Source organism: Muscardinus avellanarius (assembly GCF_963383645.1).
Source record: "Muscardinus avellanarius genome assembly, chromosome: 1".
Lineage (NCBI taxonomy): Eukaryota > Metazoa > Chordata > Mammalia > Rodentia > Gliridae > Muscardinus > Muscardinus avellanarius.
Window position 1 is genome coordinate 188,159,790 of NC_137786.1, and position 25,397 is coordinate 188,185,186.

The following is a 25,397-nucleotide window of genomic DNA, read 5'->3' on the forward strand; positions in this document are numbered from 1 at the left end:
GAAAGGCAGCTGTAGCTGCAGATTCATGAGCAGTTGTTGAGACAGGACTAGGGTCCAGGGCAGGCTGCAGTGAGGTCTGGGCTGGGGCTGCGGGAAGGGGGTGGCCCGAGATATAGCAAGGGCAGAGTTGGTTATAGAGGCTAGAGGCCAACTAGTTAGGGTTTTTGGAAACAGGATGATTATTTTGAAGCCAGTGAATTTTTTTTTTTTTTAATTTCTTCCTCTTGGTCTAGTTTGAATATGCCTGAGGCGGCCCTTTGTAATTACTTAGACAAGGCTGATTTTCTTAAGAGCCATCAAAATCATATTAATTTTTATGTTCAAATAAATTGAATGGCTAGTTATTTAGCTGCATTAGGGGTCAGGGTGGGGTGCAAAAATGTATGCCTTCTGAAAATTGGCGGTATAGCAGGGAAGAAGACATGCTTAGGCAGTAATGATTAATTACAGTTATACATGTTTGCTCAATAATAATTTGTGAGGCTGCAGTATGTTAGGAACAGATTTAAGGCATATGAGTGTACACACACTAAACTATTAACATTCATCTAAAATAGTGTTTAGAGTGACTGTAAAAGGGATAAACTCTGTTAATACTTTGCTTGGATCATCTCATTTAATCTTTTTTTTTTCTCGCAGTACTGGGGATGGAACCAAGGGGCATTGTACCTCCAAGCTAAACCCCAAACCCATTTTTTAGTCTTTTGTTTTTGAAACAGGGTCCCACTGAGTTGTGAAGGGCCTCACTAAGTAGTGGAGGCGGTCCGCAGTTCGGAGGCTGTCCGCGAATTGCGATCCTCCAATCTCTGCCTCCTTAATGCTGGGATTACAAGCATGTGCCACCATTCCTGGCTATTTCATTTAATTTTTACAATAGACAGTGTTACTTATTCCAATTTTGGGTAATTAAAAACATTTTTTTTTTTTTTTTTTGGCGGTACTGGGGATGGAAGCCCAGGGGCATTCTACCTCCAAGCTATACCTCCAGTCCTATTTTTTATTCTTTTATTTTGAAACAGGGTCTCACTGAGGTTGGCTTTGAACCTGCATGACCTTCCTGTCTCAGCTTCCCAAATGATGGGATTACAAGTGTGTGCTACCACGCCTGGCTTTTATTCTTTATTTTGAAACAGGGTCTCACTGAGTTGCAAAGAGTCTGAGGCTGTCTGCAAACTGCGATTCTCCTGTCTCAGCCTCTCAAGTGCTGGGATTACAAGTATGTGCCACTACGCCTGGTTTAAAATTTAAATTCTTTGGGATTTTAAAATCCAAATACACACACACACACACACACACACACACACACACACACGTGTGGGCACAATTGAATCCATTGATATTCTACTCTGCCCTTTTTATTTTGAAAAAGGGTCTCACTAACTTGTCAGGGTCTCGCTGAGTTTCTAAGGCTGGCCTGGAAACTGCAATCCTCCTGTCTCAGCCTCCCAAGTACTGGGATTATAGTCATGTACCACCACACCCTACTCCAACACTTTTGCTATATTACTCTGCCATATGGATCTCCAGGTGCACAGTGTGACCCTGCAGCGACTCTAGGAGTGCTGAACAAGGACAACGTTTAGCAAATATGTTGAGAGTTCCCACAACCTGTCAAGTATTTGGAGATGTTATATAAAGAATACTGTGGAGTTTATAGGTGAGCAGGGATACATTATCTTAAAAACGAGAACGAAATAAGCCAAGTATGGTGTTTGGAAGTCTGCTCAAGGTGCTTTGGGAACATAGAAATGTTCTCTTGGGGAGATGTCTTCTAAGGCTTCCCAGATAATGAGTTGGCAGCTTTGGTCTTGAAGGATCAACAGGTTTTTACTATACAGATAGATTGTTAGTGAGAGGAGGTGTATCTTCACAGTGGGCTCCAGGTACTCTTAAGTCCTGTGTGTGGCTGGAGTGTAGGGTTCTTGGACAAGTGTCTGGAGAAGCAAGCTGAGAACAGGTGTTAAGGGTGATGGGGGCCATGTGCAGCTGAGTAGCAAAGGTGTGGGGATGCACTGAAAGATTTTCAGTGAGCATATGATGAAAGTCCTGTTTGCATTTTAGGAAAACCTCTCTGGCTACAGGATAGGATAGGAGAAGAGGCTTGCTAAAAATACATCTCCGGGGATTCTAATTCAGCACTAAGGGCATCAGAGCTGGGAGTCCATTTGGGACAAGTTGCCTGTATGACCCTCATATGCTACTAGCCAGGGAGCCGGGCAGAACCAGGTTGTTGGCAGTGGTGATGGTGAGAGGAGACAGGGCACAGCCCAGTCCAAAGAGGGAAGGTAAGGTCTGTCCCTTGAGACAGGAGCAAAGTTAGTGGGCCTAGAGAGAGACAGAGAGGCACAGGTAGGAGACAGAGGATGGGAGTTGAGACTACAGGTAAAGTCAGAGAGGAGGCAGAAGCCTGGGCTCCTGGCCTCCCCTCGGGAACCTCTTTAGCCAGGTTCTCTGAGAAGTAGAATTTCTTGACTAGGGCTGCAGGATTGGGTTTTCTCCCCAGTTCACAGGAACTCTGTTTTGGATTGTCATGGACACTTTTGTAAGATAGATCCTTAAATAGAGAAGTGACTGGAAATACCAGTGTCCAGGATGCCAAGTTTGTGTAGATATCTCAAGTCACATCCTATATGTAGACACTGTTAGGCAGTTGAACCCAGAAGAAGCCGTCATCTCTGGCAAATTTCCTTGAGATGGAGGGTGTCAATGACCTTTTGAAGGTATAATCAGAAATGGATTACATTTTAATTCAATGCAAGGCTTTGGGGGCTTATCTTCCTTGCTCCTTTACCAGGGCCAGTAAAATCTGTAGAAGAAGTGGTCCTGGAAGAAAATATATACCCACTTATTTTTGCCCTAAAGAAACCGGGGAGCCGCAGAGTTGTGGATTGAATTAAGATGTGGCTTTGCCTTTTTTTTTTTTTTTTTTTTTTAAACTTGGTGTACCTGTCTCATTTGTAGGGGTCAGGTGGGGAGATAGGAGTCTGACAAATGGAAACTGGTCTCCTTGAGGGTACTGGGAGCCACAAGGAGTGTAGGCAGAAGCTGGCCTGGCATCTGGAAAGGGTGCTTCACCTTTCTGCCCACTCCTCTGTGGCTGGTGATCTCGCCCCACCTCTTACCCTGGCCGTCAGTGTGTATAGACCACTCAGAGCTGGGCTGTATACACACTCTGTGTTCATAGAGTGTTTTTTCACTTAAATGAGTGACTGAACAGGAATAGCAGTAGTTACTCATGTAACCTGCCTCAGCCAACCAGAGAGCCAAGGTTCTTCCTCTTGATGCATTTGAACTTGGTGTAAACCAGGGGCCAGGTTTACCTTTGGAGAATAGGGACTAGCTTAAGGGTGAGGCTTTAATTGACCCCCAAATGTGCATCGCTGTTAATGTGAGACATGTTTTATTGCTGCTCCATCGCCATGTCATCAGTAAGTGGCAGATTGTGATTCTTGTTTGAAGGGTGGGGACTTAGTTTGTTGTCAGTGGCATTGGGAACTGATGGACATTTGCAAACGAGCGATGCTGTTTTGGTGAGTTTTTGCTTTGGTGTGTGTTGGGGTTAACTGGCTTGTGCCTGTTGGCTGTGTGTGGAACTGTGTGTCATTGTAGGCATAGCAGCCCTGGCCCCACACTAGGCTTGCTTATGACCATGCCATCAGCTCACAGTCTTTCTTTGGAGACTAAAGAAATGTGTCCCCATGTGCTTGAAGACAAAGCCTGATGAACATCCATCAGAAGAGCAGAGTGACTGGGTACTGAGCAGAGTTAATTCTGTGACTCTGAGCTGTTTAAACAGGCACACCTGTATAAGCTGTTGCAGTCTTTATGAATTGTCATGTCATCCATTTATAAATTTGGGATGCGCCACATTGTAATACTTGAATTTGTCTAGAGAACTCTTCTGGCTTCTGACCACATTTTTCTGACCACATTTCTGAAAACATTTTAATTTAAAAGTTCTGATTTCAGTTTTATAAAATTACCTGCTATTATCCCTCCCTCTCCAGAGGCCCATATCCCACACACGGGCATGTGCACATGTGCCTCTGGGAGTTGCCCACATGATCCTGATGGTCCTGGTGTTTGTGTGTGTGCGCCCCCCCCCCCCCCACTGTGTATTCTGTGGAGCAGTCCACCTGCTGGTGGCCTATGAGACCCCTTGTGATCCTGCTTAGCTCCCTCTTTCAATCTCTGCTCCAGCTTTCTCTAGCCTGGCCCTTTCAAGCTTTCATTTTGGGCCCTTTCCTCACCTCATTTGTTCTGCTAGGGTTCTTTTCTGAATAGATTTGTGTTCTTCTTGTCAGCAGTCTATAAGTCCTGCTCAGCCTTCCAGATCCCTCGCAAGTTGACCAAGGGACAGGATAAACTCCTGTTTCTGTGCTCCTCTCTTGCAGCATGTGACTTCTTAGAGTCGTTTGTTCATGTATGTACTCACCTAGCGGCTCATTAAATACCCATGCAGTCATCATCTTTCTTGGGGGAGCAGTTAGCATGTGCTCAGCATTCTGTTAAATGTCAAGGATAGAAAAATCACTCAAGGCATGAACTTGATCCTTTTGGATCTCAGACTGCTAAGAGTAACACATAAGATCGTTTCTGTTTGGTGAGTTCTGTTAATGGGCACCAGCCATTAACCTGCTGCCTGTGAGAATACAGAAGACAGGAGAGGCCAGGCCAGGCTTCCCAGCCGGAGTGGAGAGTGGCTTGAAGTCTTGAGGATAATTAATATACTTATTGTCTGCGAGATAGGGTGCTTGATGAGGGCAGGAACATAGTATATTTATTTATCTCTAAGGCCTGACACATTGGCGGGGAGACACAGCAGGTAGAGTGATGTTTGGTAAATGATTTGTAGTAAATCGAGACAGATAACTAGAAAATTGAAATACTTCCCCTTTTATGTTTATACCCCATCTTATTTCAGAATAAATTTAAGGCAGCTTGCAAGACTATGAGATAGCATAAATTAAAAGTGAATAAGCTCAGCATGTTGGCGCATGCCTGTAATCCCAGAACTTGGGAGACTGAGACAGAAGGATCCATTATTCAAGACCAGCCTGGATCTTAGTAAGGTCCTTCAGCAACTTATGAGACCCTATTTATTTATTTTTTTTTTTTGGTGGTACTGGGGTTCCTGGAAACCCTTCTACCTCCGGGCTACGCTCCCAGACCTATTTTATATTTTTTATTTGGAAACAGGGTCTCTTAAGCCAGCGAGGCTGGCTTCGAACCTGCCTGATCCTCCTGTCTCCGCCTCCCAAGCACAGGGATTACAAGTGTGCGCCACCACGCCTGGCTGGAGACCCTGTTTTAAAATAAAAGTGTAAAGGGCTGGGGCTGCAGATCAGAGGTAGAATGCCTTGGCTTCAATCCATAGCACCAAACAAACAGAACTGAAGAAAAGAAAGAAGGAAATGAGGAATATATATATATATAAAATGGACTTAAAGGGACCCAAGAAGAAAAGAATCAAATTTTCAGGTCCTGATGACCTAGGAGCCTTCTCCAAGGGGCTTTCTCGCATGGCTCAATGTTCTTCAGTGATCTTTTGACTGTAAGGTAAAGAGAAACACATTGTGTGTTACAGAATTTTTCTTGGGGATCTTGGTAAAGAGCGATCTGCGCGATGTGATGAATGACATGCTCAGCATCCCTGGAGTAAATCCAGTGACTAATCTCAGGATGTTTCTTCTCCTAACCTGCAGTATGCTGATTGTAGCACATAAGCATACAATTCAGTAAATGCATATTCATTCACAGCTCCTAGAATAAATGTTCCTTAAGGTAACTGTGGAATCATAAAGGTACTGAAACAAACAGGTTAGCTTTTTTGTTCGGTTTTTCCAATTTTTATGTTAGTTAACATACAAAAAAAGTACCTTTATTGTCAGTACTGAGCCCCTGTGTTTTTCCATTGTAAACATGTTCATGTGGAAAGCTGTTGATCTGTGTTCTTGTGACTAAAACCTCAGAAGTCTTCCCATGTTGGCTTTCCAGGCAACACGCTCACCCTCAACGGGGGAGGGGCACCATCCTGAGTGAGTATTTAAACTTGGTACAAATGGCTACAGAACACACTTGACTTTGCTTTTTTTTTTTTATTTTTATTTTTTTTTTTTATTTTTTATTGGTGCACTGTATTCATACATCATAGTGGGATACAAACTTTTGTAGACATACATGCACACATCGCCCAGTCAGCCCCCACCCGATCCCCACCCCATTCTCTCCCCATCCCTCCCTCCCATGCTTGGCTTAGTGGTTGACATCTAGTATTATAGCAATTTATCCAAAATTAAAAATGATAATCTCACATAACAGTTTCATTTGTCTGATACCAAGCTTTTGATGACTTAAAGATAACATTTCAATATTTCTTTTTGCTTTCTTTCTTACCAGAGAATATTTTTTTCTTTTTTTTTTTAGGTGAAACTATCATATATTTATTTTTCAGAAAAAAAATCTATCCTGATATGGAATATGGACTCTAGATACCCAAAACAATCTCGAAGCAAAAACAAAGCTAGAAGATGTATATTTTCTGATTTCAAACCATATAAAGCTACAATAATTGAAACAGTGTAGTACTGTTCTAAAGGCAGATATATAGACCATTGGAGTTAAATACAAGCCTAGAGCTAACTTCTTCCCTATATTGTCAAGTTATTTTTGACAAGGTTTCCACGAACAATTGGTGGTGGAAATAATAATCTTTTAACTAAATATTGTTGAAAAATAATAATTACATGGAAAAGAATAAAATTGGACCCTTACCTAATCCCACATACAAGTATTAACTCAAAATAGATAAAAGACCTAAATATAAATCTTAAGACTATAAACTTTTAGGAGAAAATCTGGGTCATAAAACCTCACACCATTGAAATTGGCAGTGATTTCTTGGATATGATTTCAATGGCACAGGCAACAGAAGAATATACAAACTCCCTAAAAAATAAAAGAAAATATTGTATATCCAAAGACAATGTAAACAGAGTTAAAAGTTACTAATAGAATTGGATAAAATATTTCCAAATGCTATATCTGAAGGTATATTAATATTCCAACTAGAAATCCTAAAAATTAACAACAATAAAGGCAAACAATACAATTTAGAGATAGGTAAAAGACTAACATAAATAATGAATCTCCACAGATAACCAATCTTAGTTGTCTGTTGGATGGAAACTCTTGTTTCTCTGGTTCTGGTGAGTGTTACCTATTTCTTCTTTGTAGTTAATCTCTTTGAGTATTTTCTCTAGCGCTGGTTTTGAAGACATAAATTCCTTCAGTTTCTGTTTGTCATGGAAGCTTCTTATTTCTCCATCTAATTTGATACAAAGTTTTGCTGGATAGGAAATTTTTGGCTGGAAGTTGTTTTCTTTCAGAGTTTGGAATATGTTACTCCAAGCCCTTCTGGCTCTCATGACTTGGTTTGGGAAGTCTGGAGTGATTCTAATTGGTTTGCCTCTGAATGTCACTTGGCCCTTTGTTTTTGTTGCCTTTAAGATTCTCTGCTTGGCTTCCACATTGGTCATTTTGACAATTATATGGCGTGGGGATCCTCTTCTCGGATCCTGTCTAAAGGGAGTTCTATAAGTTTCCTGGATCTGTGTATCAACCTCTTGCTCTATATTTGGAAAATTTTCTGCTATTACTTCCTTGAAGAGATTGTTGATCCCTTTGGTATCACTTTCTTTTCCCTCCTCTATTCCAATTATTCTTAGGTTAGCTCTCTTAAGATGGACCCATATTTCTTCAATGTCAGATTCCTGCTGTTGGATATCTTTTTCTAGATTAGAAACTATGCATTCATTTTTGGATTGCTCATCTTCTAAGAGCGAGATTCTGTTCTCCATGTGGTCTAATCGGTTGTTTGTGCTTTGAATTGAGGCCTTTACTTCATTAATTGCATCCTTTATCTCTTTTTGGCTCTCTCTGAGTTCTTTTCGAAGCACCTCTATTATTTCTACAGTTATTTTCCTGATTTGATCTTCTAGAAATCTCTGATTTTCTGTTTTATCAGGTTCTGATGTTGTGGGGTTGTGCACATTCATTACTTCAGTGTTATTCCTCTTTCCCATGATTTCGGAGGTTTGTGCCTTCTCTGGGTTCTTCCCTTGGGTCACTATGGCTTCACTTAAGGTGCTCTGGATCTCGAGTCTGTATTATCTCAGACCCTACTACTCCTTTACTGGGTTGTATCACAGAGTCTCCGACCCAGGGAGTCGATAGAGGCTGCTTTAAACTATGGGGGGTGCCAGGTTGCACGCTCTCCTATGGTGTGATATCTCTGCCACCACCACTCCCTCACTGGGTCAAGTCCCAGGAGGCACAATACTGGGATTTCTCCTCTGTGGCCCGCAATTTGACTCACTGTTCTTGAGTACGTAGATATAGCTGTACTGGACTCGGTGAATTCACTGCTGCTGCCGCCGCCGGTGGCAATATGGCGCCTCTGCCACGCCCTCGGCCATGAGGCTGGCGTATTTTTTCTTCTCTGGTTTTGATTTCTACTCTGAATCCCTGCAGCGTGTGCTGAGCTCAGCCACTGGGAGCTTTAAATGCTGTCTATGCCGAAAGATCCCGCCTGGCTGTTCCGCATCGGCTCACCTCGGCTTGCTGTAGCTGTCCGTTGAGTTCGCCGCTGCCGCCGGCAGTATGGCGCTGCTGCCGCGTCCTCGGGCGCGTGTGTCTCCTCTGTGGCCCTGAGCTCTGTTCTCAGTCCGCTTTCTCTCTGGAGCCTGGTGGTTTTTTTGTTTTTCTGGTGATGGTGTTTTCTGGCTATGAAAGGCGCTCTTTTTGTGGTAATGGAGATTGGTTGTTAGCGGGACTCTTAAGCCCCGCTTTTCTCGGTCGCCATCTTCCCGGAAGACATCTTGACTTTGCTTTTGTTTTTTTTTTTTTTTCATTCACTGTTACCTTTGTAGCACTCACCCCTGCTGTTAATTGCAGATGTGTTTATTTATTTTCATTGCTGTGCAATAGTATTTGTCCCAGAGAACTTTGTATGAGGGGTGAAAATGTTCTCTGTCCTGCTATACACAGTACCAGAGCCACTAGCCACATGTGGCTCTTGAGCTGATGTGACTTAGAGATTGAATTTTTACCTTCCCTCCCTCCCTCCCTCCCTCCCTCCCTCCCTCCCTCCCTCCCTCCCTCCCCTCCCCTCCCCTCCCCTCCCCTCCCCTCCTTCCTTCTTTCTTTTTTTCCTTTCTTTCTTGTACTAGGGCTTGAACTCAAGGATATTCTACCTCTGACCTATAACCCTATTTCTTTTTTTTTTAAATTTTGAAACAGGGTCTTGCTAAGTTATGGCCAGCTGGTTTTAAACCTCTAGTCCTTTGTCTCATCCTCCCAAGTCCTGGGATTACTGTCACCACACCTGGCCCTTTCTTTAATCTTAGAAATTTACATTTAAATTTGTGTATGACTAATATCCATTGCATTGAATAGTGAAATTATTATAACATTCTATTTTGTGAATATGCCTCAGTTTGTATAGCCTATTGTTAATTAAAATTTGGCCATTTCTGGCTATTACAAGTAATACAGATATAAATATCCTCCTATCTGTCTTTTGTTGAACATAAACCTCTTTTTTGGTTCTATATGGTATTTGGATTGCTGGGTTAAAGTATGCTTATAGTCAGTTTTAGTATAGAGCTATTTATCAAAGAGTTTTCCAGAATATTTGTACCAGTTTGCATTCTCATAGTGTCTATGAGAATTTTATATGTTCTACATATAAAAAATCTTTGACAACACTTGGTATTATTAGTCTTTAATTTTAGCTATTATATGTGGCTGGGCAGTGGTATTATTATTATTTTTTGGTACTGGGGATTGAACTCAGGCATTGTACCTCTGAGTCACAGCCCAAGCCATTTTTTAAATTTTTTTGGAAACAGGGTTTTGCTGGATTGCTGAGAGTCTTGCTAAGATGCTGAGGCTGATTTTGAACCTGTGATCCTCTCTCAGCCACCCAAGTAATTGGGATTATAGGCATGTGCAACCATGCTAGGTGCTATTATATTATTTAATTAGAATTTTATTTTATTGGTACTGGGAATTGAACCTAGGGTACTCTACCACTGCGGTATACCCCCAAGCCCTTTTTTATTATTTTATTTTGAAACAGGGTCTCTTTTATGAAGTTGCTGAGGCTAGCCTCAAACCACTGATCCTCCTGGCTCAGCCTTTCAAGTACTGGGATTATAGGAGTATGCCACTGTGGTTGGCTATTTTGCATCTTTTTGTTAACTGGATATATTGAACACCTTTTCATTGGCCGTTAGGTTATCTTTTATAAAATATGCTAGCTTTTTACCTTTATTTTCTGATGTGTTGTATGATTTCTTATTGTTTTGTAACAATGCTTTATGTATTAAGGTCATGAGTCTCGAGTAAATGCTTTGCATAGATCTTCATGTTGTGGCTTGCCTTTTATCTTCTTAATGGATCTTTCAGTAAAAGGAAGTTAATTTTCTGTATTCCAGCTATTTGGGAGGTTGAGACAGGAGGATGGCAAGTTTAAGACCAGCCCATCTCAACCCTCCCCCATGATATTTGTAGTATACCTTTGTGATACAGCACCCCAATTCAGTCCCCACAAAAAGGCAGTTAAGTGTAATGTCAGTTCTGTCTCTTGCTAACTTGCCCAGGATGACCTTGAACTGGGCTCCAGTGATCCTGCTTCCTCAGCCTATCAAGTAGCTGGGATCACAGGCACATGCCACCATGTCCAGTTACGTTTTGTCATTTTAAAGTAACATCTGCCTTCTTTAAGGTCATATAGGTAAATCTGGTAGTTTTCTTCTATATTGTTTTGCTTATTTTACATTTTGATCTAAAATCCATTTCAGATTGGTTGTAGAGTATGGTATGAGGTTGGGGTCGTTTTTTTTTTAAATCTGGATGTCAGTTAATGGACTCTTCAACATCCTTTACTGAGAGCAAGGCAATGTTAACTTTGTTTCAAATCACATGAATGTGTTGTATGAATTTGTTTTTGGACTCTCCATTTTGATCCACGGGTCTATTTGTGTGTCTTTGTGCCACCAGCATACTATTGATGAGTAAGCTTTGCAGTGAGATTTTTTTTTTTTTTTTGGTGGGTTTGGGGATGGAACCCAGGGGCATTTGACCTCCAAGTTACACCCCCTGCCCTATTTTTTATTCTTTTTTGAAACAGGGTCTCACTAAGTTGCAGAGGGCCTCGCTAAGTAGCTGAGGCTGTCCCTGAACTACGATCCTCCAGGTCTCCCGAATGCTGGGATTACAAGTGTGTGCCACCACACCTGGTGATCCATTGGGTCTTTAGAGAACATTTTAATGCTAGTGTTCTTGGAAGAAGAACCAGACAGAGTAGGCCTTGGTCTTCACAATTTAGCACTTTAAAGTACTTTGTTGATTCAAGTTTTCCTTGTTGACCAGCTCAAAAAATTATGAGAAGTGAACTGTGGATTTACCTTTTGACTCTTCTTTCTTTCCAGCATCCCTGTCTAAACACATCAGGTAGATGGAGGCATGGCCAGCTAGAGAGAAGCATCCTAAGTCATAGAAGTTGGAGAAGGCGACCTGAGACCATTTCATACATAGAGTAGAAGGGCCATTTCTGATGCAACATAATTAGAATTCTGCATCAGCCAAGGGGGCCGCATCTGGCCAGGTCATCTGCTGGGTCCTGGAGTGAGTCCAGAGCTAACATATCATTAAGTTATGGCTGGCAACAAACTGTAACATTGGGTGAGTCTCCACTGGCCTTTTGTAAGTAGGAGTGACTCCCCAGTCATTTACCCATAGACTTGCCACCCAGGGAGTGGACCCTTTTAAAATGGTTGTTATAGGGTTTGCCCAAACACAGTGCGTATATTTATATAGCGTGTTGATGTCTTTTAAAAATATATACTATCTTCTTTTGATTTTTAATTCATAGTCACTGTCATTTAAAATGCTGATACATGAATAATCTGATGGTGTACCTTACTGAGAAAGTGACATTACATTTAGATTAGTAGCCAAGGAGTGCTATTTTCCTGGTGTTTGTTTTCATTTTTCGTAAGCTTTGTGGTTGTCTACCTGAATAAGTGCATGTTCACTCTGTAGACCTGTTGGAATGGGGAGCTAGTCTCGGGTTTTCTTCTACTCTTACTCATCGGAAAGGAATTCTAAGTTTGTCTTTTGAAATACAGCTGCTTACTGCCAACTCTCGTGTTTTTCTTTTGAAGCAAAGAGGAAGCTTCTTTTCTGGGTGTGGAATGTGTTTCCCAAGGTTAATTGATTAATTGCTCACCTTCTGGGTATCTGTGACTTTGACTGGGTTATGCCATCCAGCTAAGGGTCCCCTTGCGAGTGCCTGTCTTGACACCAAGTCTTTACATCAGAATGGTCAGATTGCCTGGCCCGAGTCTCTTGCTTTGTCTTCTGAAGGAGGTCACTGATGAAGCAGAGTAGTGACTAGCTTGACTAGTGGTGATGGGAAGAAAGAAAAGGGCAGGATTTCTCTTCTCAGTGACTAACATATTCATTACAGGGATGGGGAAGGTAGTTCCCCTAAAGGCTGGTAACACAGAGTGGCCCCATTAGAGCTGCATAGCGTGAAATCAATCAGAGCCGTTCTTGAGCTGTCACCTGGGCAAGTACTTAGGGCTGATGGAGCAGAGAATTAATCAGGGAATCTCAGGATGGTAATGTTAAGTCCTCTAATGGGGTGCTCAGGATCGGAGCCTTGGTGAAGAGGTATTGGCTTGCTGATGGGATTCTGTTGATACGGAAGTGATTTTTGAAAACGAGAAGGAGTAATTATCCACTCCTCCCTGCTGAAAGTAGAGGGAACCTGTTGACAGTTGGAGTATATGACGCCATGGCACGCTGGCTGTTCCTGGCTGCATGGCAGATGTTGCTTCAGTTCCCGATGTCTGCATTCCCTGAGAGCTTGCCTTCTCCAACAGTGACATATGCTCTGCAGTTCCATCTCTGGTGCTTGCCGGTGTAACCCAGGCTGCTGATCCTCAACCTCTGTCACTCGGGCCACTTGTTAACAAGGCTGGCTAGTGTTTGAAATGGAAGGAAAATAATTACATGACCCACTTTACATATGCAAAAGCAATTAACCACCACAAGTGCCTGACATTCCTCCCAACTGCCCAGGGAGGTGAGTCAGTATCATCACTATTCATTAGCAATTAATTAGACTGTGCTTGATGATGTCCTTCCTGGTTGGAGCTGAAAAGCCAGCACTGCTACCGCCCACTGTCTAGTGAGGGTGTCGCCTCTATGTGATATTCCTGTGGAATATGCATTCCACCTGGAGAAAAGACTCTTAGATTTAGATTCTGTGAAGTATGTGACTTTGGGCAGCTTATTTAGGTCTCTGGACTTACTAAGGAGGGGATAATACCCCAGGGGGCAGAGTGGTGATTAAGACCCCGTAGGCAGAAGCTTTTGTCATTGTGCTTAGGACCTAGCTCACTGGGATGAGGTGGAATTTGGATTTGGAATGCCAGCTTACATTGGAAGTAAAGCATCTTTCTCCCTAGTCCTCTTGTTAAAAGGCAGCTTTTCTCTTATGAGAAAATTTGGTCTTTCATTGAGATCACATTGACCCTCAAGCCATCAATGCTCACTTAAGTTGTATAATATAAATATCACTCCAATGCATAACTCTTTTTTAAACCCTGCAATGGCTTCTGCCAGGCCTTTTCTGCCACCTCCTGAGATAGCAGAGATCTTTGTGATGGACTTTTCTCCAATTTTTATCCCTGTATGTTGTTCCTGTCACTCACTCATTCAGGTTTGCTTTATCATTTCATCTCTTCAGATTTCCTCCTTGGCCACATCTTTGGCTTCTGGTCTTTATGCCCTCACCCTTTGTTTTTCTTGTAGTTGTCACCTTCCGACTCTTATATTCTCCTGGTGGTCAAAATAAAAGGGAAGTAGAAAAAGTGAAATATTCTCATTAAAAGAAGCTCACAATAGCAGAAGCTTAACCTCTTAGAGGACCCAAACCTTATTTTTCCCTCTAGCACAAAATTACTGCTAGTTGTCAGTAATCATGATTGATATATAACAAATTGAACTGATAATCACCTCTTCATTATGTATACAATACTGGCTTAAGGCTGTCCTCTTGATTTCTTTTAGGGCTCTTATTATTCATTTGGAACTTTGGTCAGAGTCTGTATGATAGATGGGAAAGAAGCCAAAACTCTTCCCTTTCTCATGAAAAGTTTGGGTGATAAGCACAATCATGCTGTGAAAGACTGTCCATGCCATTTGGCTGTTGGTTCATTCTTCTATTGTATATTATGTGCTTGTAGTGGCACTGGGGGGTACAGTGGTGAGTCTACTAGTCTCAGCCCTCAAGGACAGTGGAATGTGGCGATGGGAGCAACAACACACCAACTTACGAAGTTCTGTTTCAGGTAGAGTCCATGGAGACCCAAGACAGTGAATGACTTGAATTGGCCTCTTCAGGAAAAACTAGGTCCTAGCCCAAAGTCTTATCCCCCCCCCACCCCCCTCAATATTTAGATACTGTCTAAAACAAGGGCATGGCTTTTTTGGTGATTCTCATGTTTAGTGGTATTTCATTTATCAAAAAGTTATCACTAACCTTTTTACTCAAGAGCTTTTAAATCTGGAAGTGGGCGAGATGCTTGTATTGTGAAAGACTCATGGGAATTAAGATGAAGGGAGCAGTAGATCCTTTTGTCCCATCTTATCTCTTGCATGTGCTCAGTGGGTAGATTTGGTGCCAGAAGCACCTGTATCTCATGGTCTCTCCCCTTCACCCTAGGTGCTCAGAATAGAATGTGTGGGTTGAGTGCACATGATGTCATTCTTAACTCTTCCTCAAATGTCCCTGGGAACTGAAAAGATTATCCATTTAGAGAATGTGACTTTTGGAGCAGTTAGAAGGATATATGAATCATTGGTAACGGCTGTTTTGGGAATTTATTATAGTGTGGCCATGGAGAGTTTCAGGAACAAGGAGCTTTCAGAAAAATATTTGTAATGGAAGCTGAGGCACACAATATTCTTTTTACTTTTGACAAGCAAGACTTCCCATGGGCTTGCTTGCTTTCTTTGGAGGTATTCTGTGGAAATGGTTCACACATTCTGAACCACCTTGCTTATCAGAATGTGTGAACTAATGAACTTGTAAAAAAGTTTGGGAAGTGGGTATTAGAAATAAAGGCATTTATCACCAAATTAAATAGGTCATCTGAATATCTTAAAGAAGATCCTTTGCAAATTGATTTCACAAAGTGAACCATTAGGGAAGCTCCTTCATTTCTTCACCCCATTTTTAGTAGGTACTTTTAGCACCTTAGTTCACAGCATCTCTTGAGAGTGTGGACTTGAAAATAAGTGAATGAATGCACATGGTCTTACAGAGGATAGAGTACCTCCACTCATCTTATTACATCTTTATGATTTCACTGGTTTTTCTGTTTTAGGATTGAGTTTAACTTTTTATCTGTTCCATTTTAAGGGATAACTTGAGCTTCAGAGAGATTCACTAATTTAGTGTGGGTTGCATGGCTCATGGGTGCACTATGGTTTGGAACCCAGATCAGTTTGTATCTTAATTTCTTCTCCCCATAATATGTTCTTCATTGACTGAATTAAGGGAAAGTGGATTTCCTCATTCAGTGGATGTATGGGGCAGGTGAAGATATCAGTTCTGTAGATGTATGTATTCTGTGCATAATCCACTTTATTAGATCTTAATAAGAAGCAGGTGCTTAGTGCTATACATTCAAAATCAAGGTAAGTTAAGTGGTAGTTAACCATTTCCATGGATAGTTTTTAGGATATTCCTAAAATGTGGCTGATATTATGAAAGCCAGTAGATACAAGGACAGTTTCCAGGATGAAGTGGATTTTTAGCTGAGGGGTGAAATGAATACCAGAATGGTTATTTTGTTATCCAGTATGGGGAGTTTTCCTTAGCCAGCTTCAGTCTTAGGATTGGAAACTCTCTGTCCATACAGGGCCTCATCTTACCGTTGGGTTGTAAAACCAAGGGCCTTAGAAACTTTGAATTATGTATCTGGTGGTTTCTGGGGCTCTGTGCTGGCCCATGTCCAGGGTAGGTAATATCATTATGCTGAGATCCAGTTGACCAAATTTCATGAGCCTAGACACAGAGTTCTTCCCTTTACAGTAAATGCATGAAAACACTGGAGCACTTACGACAGGGGCTATACTTCCTGAGAGGATGGAACAATTAATGCTTGCTGCTTTCACATTCCTCAAACAGCCAAGAACTTGAGACTCTTACGTAGCCTTGGAAGTAACTCACAGGGATGTTCTGCAATACTGTGTGCTGTCTTCGGAGACAGCCTGCTCTTACTCAACAGTTCAGCTAGCTGAAGGGCTTTCCTCATGATGAGTTGGAATTTCCTTGGGAGCACAGAATGGGTCTGTGCTCTCTCCTGGTACAGACAACTCTTCAGAGGTTATTCAGTGTCTAGGCTTGGCAGTTAGAGTTCAGAAGGATCCTATAAACACTTTGGGCCACAGACTGAGGGGAAAATGAAATAGAGACAGGTTTTTTTTTTTTTGGTGGTACTGAGGTTCCTGGAAACCCTTCTTCCTCCCGGCTACACTCCCAGAGCTATTTTTATATTTTTATTTGGAAACAGGGTCTCTTAAGCCAGTGAAGCTGGCTTTGAACCTGCATGATCCTCCTGTCTCCACCTCCCAAGTGCGGGGATTACAAGCGTGTACCACCACGCCCAGCAAAATACAGATATGTAATAGAAATAAATGTAAACTGCATTTAGATTTGAAACCAATTGCATAGGTGACAGGATTCAGGAGGTTTGGGGGATCATAAGTCCACCTCCAGGTGCCATTTATTGGGCATGCTGGAATTCACTGGTGAGGGTTGGGCAGAGGGATAATGGTGTCTAGTTAGAAAGACAGTCAGGAGCTTGCAGGTTGTTCCTGTCATACCTAAGTGAGTATTTTGGGTGAAAAATTTGCTTCCCTGAAGGATGGATTAACATTCAAAGGGTGGATAGGTAAAAAGGTTAGTTAGGAAATGAGGTTTTTTTGGTGGTACTGGGAATTAAACCCACAGGCATTCTACCTCTGAGCTATATCTCAGACTGATTTTGTTTTTATTTGGAAACATGGTCTCACTAGGTTCCCGAGAGCCTAACTAAATTGTTGAGGCTGTTCTTGAATCCACGATCCTCCAGTCTCAGCCTCCCAAGTACTAGGATTATAAGTGTGTGCCACCACGCCTGGCTCTGATGGGAGAATTTTAACATGCCAGTACAAGGGCTGGCAGTTCCAAGGAAGTAGTGAGTTCTCTGTCATTGGTTATCTTCAAGCATAGACTGTGACCAGCTGCTGAGAAATTTTAGAGGTTTCCTCAGGCATTCAGTGGGGGTGGTTGTTACGTTTTGCTCTAGATCCTGCAGCCTGCAGGCCTTCAGTTCTATGATAATGTTCTTTCTAGATAAACAAAGGTCCTGGCCCCTCCTGGCAGCCTTTATTGTCCCGGATTTCACCCTACTACTAGACTTGGTGTGCACAGGGCACATCTATTATCTTAAAATGTAACTCCTTGGTATGAATTTGCTGTGTGAGCTGGCCAGAGCTCAAGGCCTGGCCTGTGGTTCTTACATGTGTGTTTTGTCTTAGGGGAGGTGGAAGGGAGAAGGTAGGCTAGCCACAGTCAAAGAGTTCCTTTCTTATTCTTGTAATTTCTTTAAAAGGCTGTGGTGGTGATAGGACATACTCTAGGGTAGTGTTGTTCAGCTTGTGTTTTCTAAGACTCCTAGATTCTGTCAAAAAATTGAGTGGTTTGAGAATTTAAAAGGCCCACACTGTAGGCATCATAGAGTTCACCTAGAAGTCAATCAAAAACCCCTTTTCGTGTGGTGTAACTTAATCCTTAACATTTGCCCATTTTTTTTTTAAGGTACTGTAAATGAATATGTGTTGGTAAGGGGTAAATATTTTGCTGATGGGCTTTTTGAATGATGGCTCAGTGGCAACATATAAAGGCAAACCAACTAAATATTTTTTCCCCCGTTTTAATCTAGATACCACCAGCTCTAAAGCCTATCAGGATAAGAAATCAAAAGCATCTGTTAGCTGGGCATGGTGGTACATACCTGTAATCCCAATACTTGGGAGGCTAAGAGAGGTGGATCACAGGTTTGAGGACAGCCTCAACAACTTGGCGAGACCTTGTTTCAAAATAGAAAACTAAAATGAGGCTTGGGGTGTAGCTTGGAAATAGAATACTCCTCAGTTCAATCCCTAGCACCAAGAAAAAAAAAATCCATTAGCTTCACCATTAGTTGTATTACATTCATGTGCCTCAGAGTTTCTGCACCTGGGGTCTGTTGAGATCCACAGGTAGGGGAGAACAGAAGAATGGCAGTCAGTTGGGAGAGAGAAGGAAAGAAGACAGGCTGCTGGCTCCCAAGTGACCAGAATAAGGACAAGTCCGCCAGCACTTGCTTTTTCTCCTGGGTGCCTCTGTTCAAATACTGCAGAAACTTGAGGGGTAGCAGGGGAGGCACAGGGTCACATGAAACACTCTATGCAAGCCCTGTGCCTCTCCTTTTCCAGCAATCTCCAGGAGCAGTTCTTTCCCCTTTTAGGAGGACTTTGAATTAATGATCTGATGTCTGTTCAACAAAGGAATATTGATATGTTAGTGTGCAAGACAGCAGGGAATACTGGATTAGATCCTTTTCACATTGGTGTTAAGCCAGTGTGACATTTGTTTAGAAAGCTTATCCCTTCATGACCATGGGTTACATGCATAATTTAAGGGAAATATAGTTTTGAGAAAGATTTCTTTTGGTTTTGCAATCTTCAGTGCTACAGAAAAACAAATGAGAGACTCTCCCATACTTTTAATGTGATAGGGAATTAAGAGCAGGCTCTGACTACAAGACATAGTATCTCATGGAGATGTGGAATGCTTGCACCTGTGTGGAAGGTACTTGTGATGGTGTTGCAGGAAAGTCAGGAATGGGGAAGACTTAGTTCTTGCTTTAGGGATACAGTTTGGGAGATGAGAGCAGCAAAAGGACCTGACTATAGAGGGGAAAGAGCACCCAAGATCAGTGCCATAGCTCCAGGTCACCTGGCATTGCTGATGCAGCAGGGCGAGTAATTTTAATAACACAGAATCGTCTTCCTCTTTCCCATCTTGTTCCTACTGCCTGCCATCTTGCATATTGGTGATCTCACTGAGATGGTTTGACATTTCAGTTATCATGCCAGTTGCTACAGCAAGACTGACATCTTTTATTTTACTTTATTTTCTTATAAACAGTTTGTTCTGCTATGAAGATTTGACTATCATTGAGCAAAGTCCCCTTGGTAGATAGTAGTCACTTAGCAAATAGTTTCTGTATGAATCCTTACAACTTGCAACTCCAAATGAGTGCTGTTCTAGGGTAAACATTTCCTCCTCTCTATTTCTAAATGAACATTTAACATGCTGCATAGAGAGCAGAAGCCCTTTGGATCTCAAAGTCTTGTATTCTCTTCTAGGGGTTATTTTCTAAGCAGAGATGGTGCCTGAAAAACTTGCAGTAGAATCAGTAAGGACAATATGCTTGTGGTACATGTCCTTATGCCATTTTCTGTGTTTTTTTTTTTTTTTTTCTCTCCCCCTTCCCTTTTAGATTTATCTTCTTGAAAAGGCTCCAGGCTTCGGCTTGGAAAATCCAACCGCCAAAATTGAGCCCAGCAGCTGGAGCGGCAGCGAGAGCCCTGCCGAAAACATGGAGAGGATGAGTGACTCTGCAGATAAGCCGATTGACAACGATGCGGAAGGGGTCTGGAGCCCCGACATTGAGCAGAGCTTTCAGGAGGCCCTGGCTATCTACCCACCATGCGGGAGGAGGAAAATCATCTTATCAGATGAAGGCAAGATGTATGGTAAGTGGCTTGGAATGCTCCCCCAAAGTGCCACAACCAGCTGTTGTGGTCGGAGATAAATTGAGCTGCTGGCCTTTTAGTGGGACCCATCTATTATATCAGGTTGAGTGATCTTTGTGGGATTATAGTTGGTTATCCAGGTAACCAAGTCGGAACTGAGGAGGAATGTCAGTGAAGGACCACTGGGAGATTGTTCACTGTGCTTTTCTTCTACATGCTCAGTGATGTTATATTAGAAGCACTTGAGGTCCAGGTGGGTATGAAGGTAGTTGTGTATGTAGGTAGTTGCAGTGGTGTATGTAGATACCATGTGGTGAAGACAAGCCCTTCAGTATGTAGAACACAGGTCCTTCAGTATGTATCTTCAGTGTAAAAGGAGTGGTGCCGTTTGGCTCCTGATAACTAGGGCCACAGGGGAACATGATGGAGCCGGCTGCCACCAAATCTTTTGAACCTTTTTCTCCCAAAGAGCCAATAATCTAGATGTGTATATGAAATCTCAATTTACAAAGGCCCCCCCCCCCTTTTTTTCCCAACAACCCTGTACAGGCCAAATACAAACACATGGCCCTGATCAGACCCCTGAACCACCACCCACTCTCATCTTTGCTGCCAGTTTGCAGTTGAATTGCTGGATGAGGCACTGACCTCAGCTACTCTTGCCAGTCTAATCTTCTCCAGGGGACACCTTGCACTTATTCTAAAGGAAATTCCAAGACTGTGAGGAGGGCGAGACCCAGTTAACCAGATGGCTTAGGATACCAAAGGCAGCAGCAAGTACCCATCCATTAGTCTGAGGCTCACTTGCCAAGCTTGGGTATTCCCCCCCTCCCCCTCCTGCACATTCTTCCAGCTGTGGACCTGCACTTGCTGGCTACTTACCTTTGGGGAAGCAAATGGCAGGTGGTTGCTTGGACATTGTGCTTGTCTAATTGGGCAAGTTGAGTGGAAAGAGTTTGCACTGTAGCTGAGTCTAAAGAGTTGGAAACAAATCACCTAAACTCAGACAGAGAAAACCAGATCAGCAACCTACCTGAGGTTGTTAACTTATTGTGGGAGTGATTTATTTCTACATAATTTGAACTCCTTTTGGTAACAGGGTGTTGTACCTTTAATCCCGTGCTTCCTCTGTCAGGAGCTGTAGGAGGCTGTGCAGCTCAAGCTCCTGCACACTGCCAAGGAGAAAGCAGATGGTGGTGCAGCTGCCACCAGCTGTGCCCCTCCCCTCCCCCTCCCCCTGAAGCTTGGATGATGTAATGGAAACAAGGGCAATTTTGCTTTCTACAGCATTGGAGTTGCTCTGCCTGCCATGCAGAGACCTTCGACATTTGTTTTTCAGGCTCTCATAAAGTCTTTTGTAGCCAAAGTAGCTTCATATTTAGTGAAACGGACCAGTATGAATCCTTCAGCCACTGTAGGTAGAAGGTGTCAGAACCATGGATGTTCTAAGGCTCTGCTTCCTCAGCCTGGCTATTTGTTCTCAGAGGCTTGTTTGTCTTCATACCTGAAGACCCCCCCCCCCAAACAAGGCAGAGAAAAGCACTTTAATCTTTGAGTCTTCTTTGAAGATGGCTTTATTATGTGTTGTCAAAGATAGCTTCAGGATACTACTTCATGCATCTCCCACTTATTTACCTAGAAATTGTTTTAATTTGCAATAATGGCACAGGATGGGAAATCCTGGTTGAAAATGACTAGTGTACTTTAGGTCTTCCCAGGAATATTAAGAAGAGGCACTGCCTTTTCCAGAATGAGGTTTCAGGGCTGAGAACATAATTCAGAACAAAAGTTAATATTTGTCAACTCCAGTTTTGTTTTGTTCTCCATTGCAGTTTACTTTTTAGTTAGCAGTCTTGGTAGATTCAGTTACTTTGCCTATAACTCAGTCATAAAAATTGAAATATTTTTATGTGAAAATAACTGTAAGAACTCTTGTTGGTTAAGATATCAGGCTAGGAGGTGAACAGTGAAAAGCTTTGGATTTGAATTCTTCTGCCACCAATGAATTTGAACAGTTTTACTCTGGTTTTTGGTTTCAAAGTTTTCTTCCATTAAAAAAAAGATGGTAAAGCTGGGCATGGTGATCTATGCCCATGATTCTGGTACTTAAGAAGCTGAGACAGGAGAATTGTAGGTTTGAAGGTAGCCTCAGCAGTTCAGTGAGGCTTACATCAACTTAGCAAGACCCTTTTTCCTTTAAAAAAAAGTAGGGCTGGGGGTGTATGTTAGAGATAGAATGTCCCTGGGTTCAGTCTACAGCACCACAAACACACAAAATAAATTAAAAAAAAATAAAAAATGGAGAGATGGTAAAATAGATGATATCTTTTGGTCCTTTGGACACCACTCCCCCTCTGCCCAGTACTGGGGATTGAGCCCAGGGGCATTCTACCTCTGAACTACACCCCAGCCTTATTTTATGTTTAGTTTGAAACAGGGTCTCACTAATTTGCTGAGAGCCTTGCTAAGTTGTTGAGGTTGACCTTGAATCTGCAATCATCCTGTCTCGGCCTCCCAAGTGCTATGATTTCATATGTGTACCACCATACCAGGCTAAGGGCTTTTCCATTTTATGATGATGTGATTTCAGTACTTACATCTCAACAAAAGAACCAGTTACTGAAAACATGGTGCTCAGTTTTTGCAAATGTGGTGCTGGCTATGGGAACATGTCTTTAGCAGTGGGATAACTTGGATTTTGAGGGCTTCCTGAGTACACATGGTCTTGACATATGGATTCTTTTTCTGTAAGTCACCAATACATTTATTGGATGTGTTGGTGGCCAACCTTATTTAAAATGAGGCAGTCCTTTTGAATGAGCAACATTAGAAATTATAACTTGTTTGGGAAGAACAGTCTTATTGGTTGTGGGTTTTTTGGCAGGCAGAGTACACAGCTTGTAGAGTTTCTTAATGGGGTGCAAGACATGGATTTGCTGCCCTGACCTTGTAGCCATTCCCACCTCCCAGGGGAGAAAACATCCCCATTCAAGTCTTTGATCTGCTTGGTAGAGCTTCTACTACTCCCTTGGAAGGGAATCATGGTGGTTAGCTGGGCCATAGGTAGTAGAGACTGGATCCCTTCAAAGGAATTACCTGAGACCTGCCTCTCTGGGACTGAAAGGAGATTGGTTCAAGATCCTAGCCACTTGGGGGTGGAGTCATGTGAGCAGTGTGGGGCCAGAGCTACTGTTCCTTGGCTTCTGGCCTGTTCCCCATTGTATGCACATGAATCAGGACATAAACCAGACCAGGAAGGAGGAATTCCTAAGGTCCTAAGAGTGTACTTTTTCTGTGATGGTTTTAAAAATAAAAATATTAAAAGTATTTGGAATTCTATGTAGTAAAATCAGAATAATTTAATGTCTTTTAGTGGTGAACTACCCAGTGTTTCTTTCCTTGAGGAGGTTATTCCAGTATTTCTGCGCATTTGTAGACTGCTTTGTAATGCCACTAATTCTGAGCCATTGGAGAAGCAAGGTCAAGTGATTTATTTTGGTAATGAAATTTCCTTCATGGTTGGCACTAGAGCAAATGCAATCTCAAAGGGAAAGAAAGGAAGGCTTTCTTTTTTATGAAGTTTCATCCATTGGAGGAGATGGCTTAATTTTTTTCTGTTACCTTGGTTTTCAGGAGAGCTGGGACTTTATGTAGTTGGTCTCTGTACAGATAGATAGCTTCTGCCTTGGGCTCCCAAATGTGTAGACACTAGTCCTTGTAGATTATTTGAAGAGGGATAAGGCCTCTTTTGACTTTATTCCTAAGGGCACAAATGTTTATTTCTGTGGGCTTTCTCTCTTTTTCTGTGTCTGTTTTCCTCTTGTAGTTCTTATTTTTACATAGCTGTGTATTTATTTTTCTGGTAGATAATAAGGGAGGCGATAACAGGAGGACAAGAAAAGAGGAGAGTTCTTAGTCAACAGACTTCTCTAAAATTGGATTTCATGGGAGTAGACCATAGTTGAAAGCAAGAATACCTGGATCAGTTTATTTTGTAATTAAAAATACCAGTCTTGCAGTGTGGTCAGATATTCCCCATAAACAAACTATGGTTTGGGCAGAAACCAACTTTGACTGATTGTATGCTATAGAGGCAAAAGAATGTAGCACTTAACAGTTTGGGCTTTGTAATGAATATAACTCCTGGCCCTGTACTTCTAGATAACAGGTTTAGGGCAAATTGCCTTACTTCTCTCTCGGGGTTTTGATTTCTCCAGCTGCAAAGGAGGGTTAAATAGATCCCACTTTATAGGATTTTTGCAAAAATTAAAAGAACTAATTGTGATCTTAAAAACTCCACTTCCCCTTACAGTGTTTGAATAGTACCTGGCATTCGAAAGACCTAAATTAATGTTTAAGAACTGAAAGAAATGCTTCTGTCTTATAAAATGCTAAATTTATACATGTAATTCCTGGCTGCTGCTTCTAACGAATGAGCTGGGTTTGGAATTATGGTGTCCACCTACAGATGAAGAGGCTGAGGTGGGTAGAGTGGCTTGTGCTGGGCCAATATGAATGGTATAAACCAGGAGGTTTTAATTCCAGGTCTCTCTGGCTCCAAAGCCTGGACTCTTTCCACTATGCTTTTGTCTAGCCTTCATAGAGGTCCTTGCACATTAACTCAGCAAGTTAGTATTGAGCACCAGCTGTATTCCGGGTCTGGGTTGTCATGGTGATGGCAGGGACAGACAGAGTCCCTGCCCTCATGGAGTGGCCACAAGTTTATTTGCAGGAAACTGACCCGAGGTCAGGGCCATGCGCCAAAGATTTCTGAGCAGTCTGAGGGCTCTTTGAAGATGGTCACCTTCCACTTAGCCTTTTGAAGTCTGTTCTTGGCTATCAAAGTCCAGGACACCTAGTTTAATGCTGGCAGAAAGAAAGCATCTCATATAACACAGCAGGGAGGGTCACAGATCACAAGGCTGGCCCTGACAGTGGCCAGAAAGATGTCTGGAAGGTTCTAGTGCCCTAGGATCCTACAAGCTGTCTGGACAGAGTAAGTGCTTGTCAGTGGCAGATGTCTTTAGTGTCCTTGCGCAGGACTGGTCCAGAAAGGAACCCTTTATTCTTGGGATGTCAGGCCTCCTGATCAGTCTTAGAGAGCTGGATTGTGAGGAGGAAAGGGTCTGTGGGCCAGCTTTCCCCAGTTGCTGACCTGTGTCCTGCTAGCCAGGGGACCCTGGGCCTTGCAATTGTCCCTTCACAGGAGCACAAGACACACAAAGGAAGGGGGCTTTTTAGTGAACTGCGGTAGAACTGACCAGGACCACAAAAGGATAGTGCACACCAGTGAACACAAGTATATGCTAGTCAATCTGTGCAGCCAAAGCAGCTGAGACTAGTAGGCCCCAGGCTCCTCCTGGTCCTGGGAACTGACTAAGGTCATAAAGAACTCTGCTGTCCTACAAGTGCACTCTCTCAGCCTGCTTCTAAGGATTAGGACTTGGCTGTCTGTGGTGCCCCAGAGG

At 42.5% G+C, this 25,397-nt stretch overlaps 1 protein-coding gene across 1 annotated transcript in view; it reads left to right on the forward strand.

The window, feature by feature from the left end:
• Window positions 1–19,688: 19,688 nt before the first annotated feature.
• The window catches only part of TEAD1 (TEA domain transcription factor 1), a gene marked incomplete at its 3' end in the record, with an annotated part of 172,609 nt that continues 166,900 nt past the window's right edge, over window positions 19,689–25,397 (forward strand). Inside the window, exon 1 of the mRNA XM_080694938.1 lies at window positions 19,689–19,933. Coding sequence (XP_080551064.1) covers window positions 19,773–19,933 — 161 coding nt within the window. The 5' untranslated portion in view covers window positions 19,689–19,772. The remainder of the gene's footprint in view (window positions 19,934–25,397) is intronic.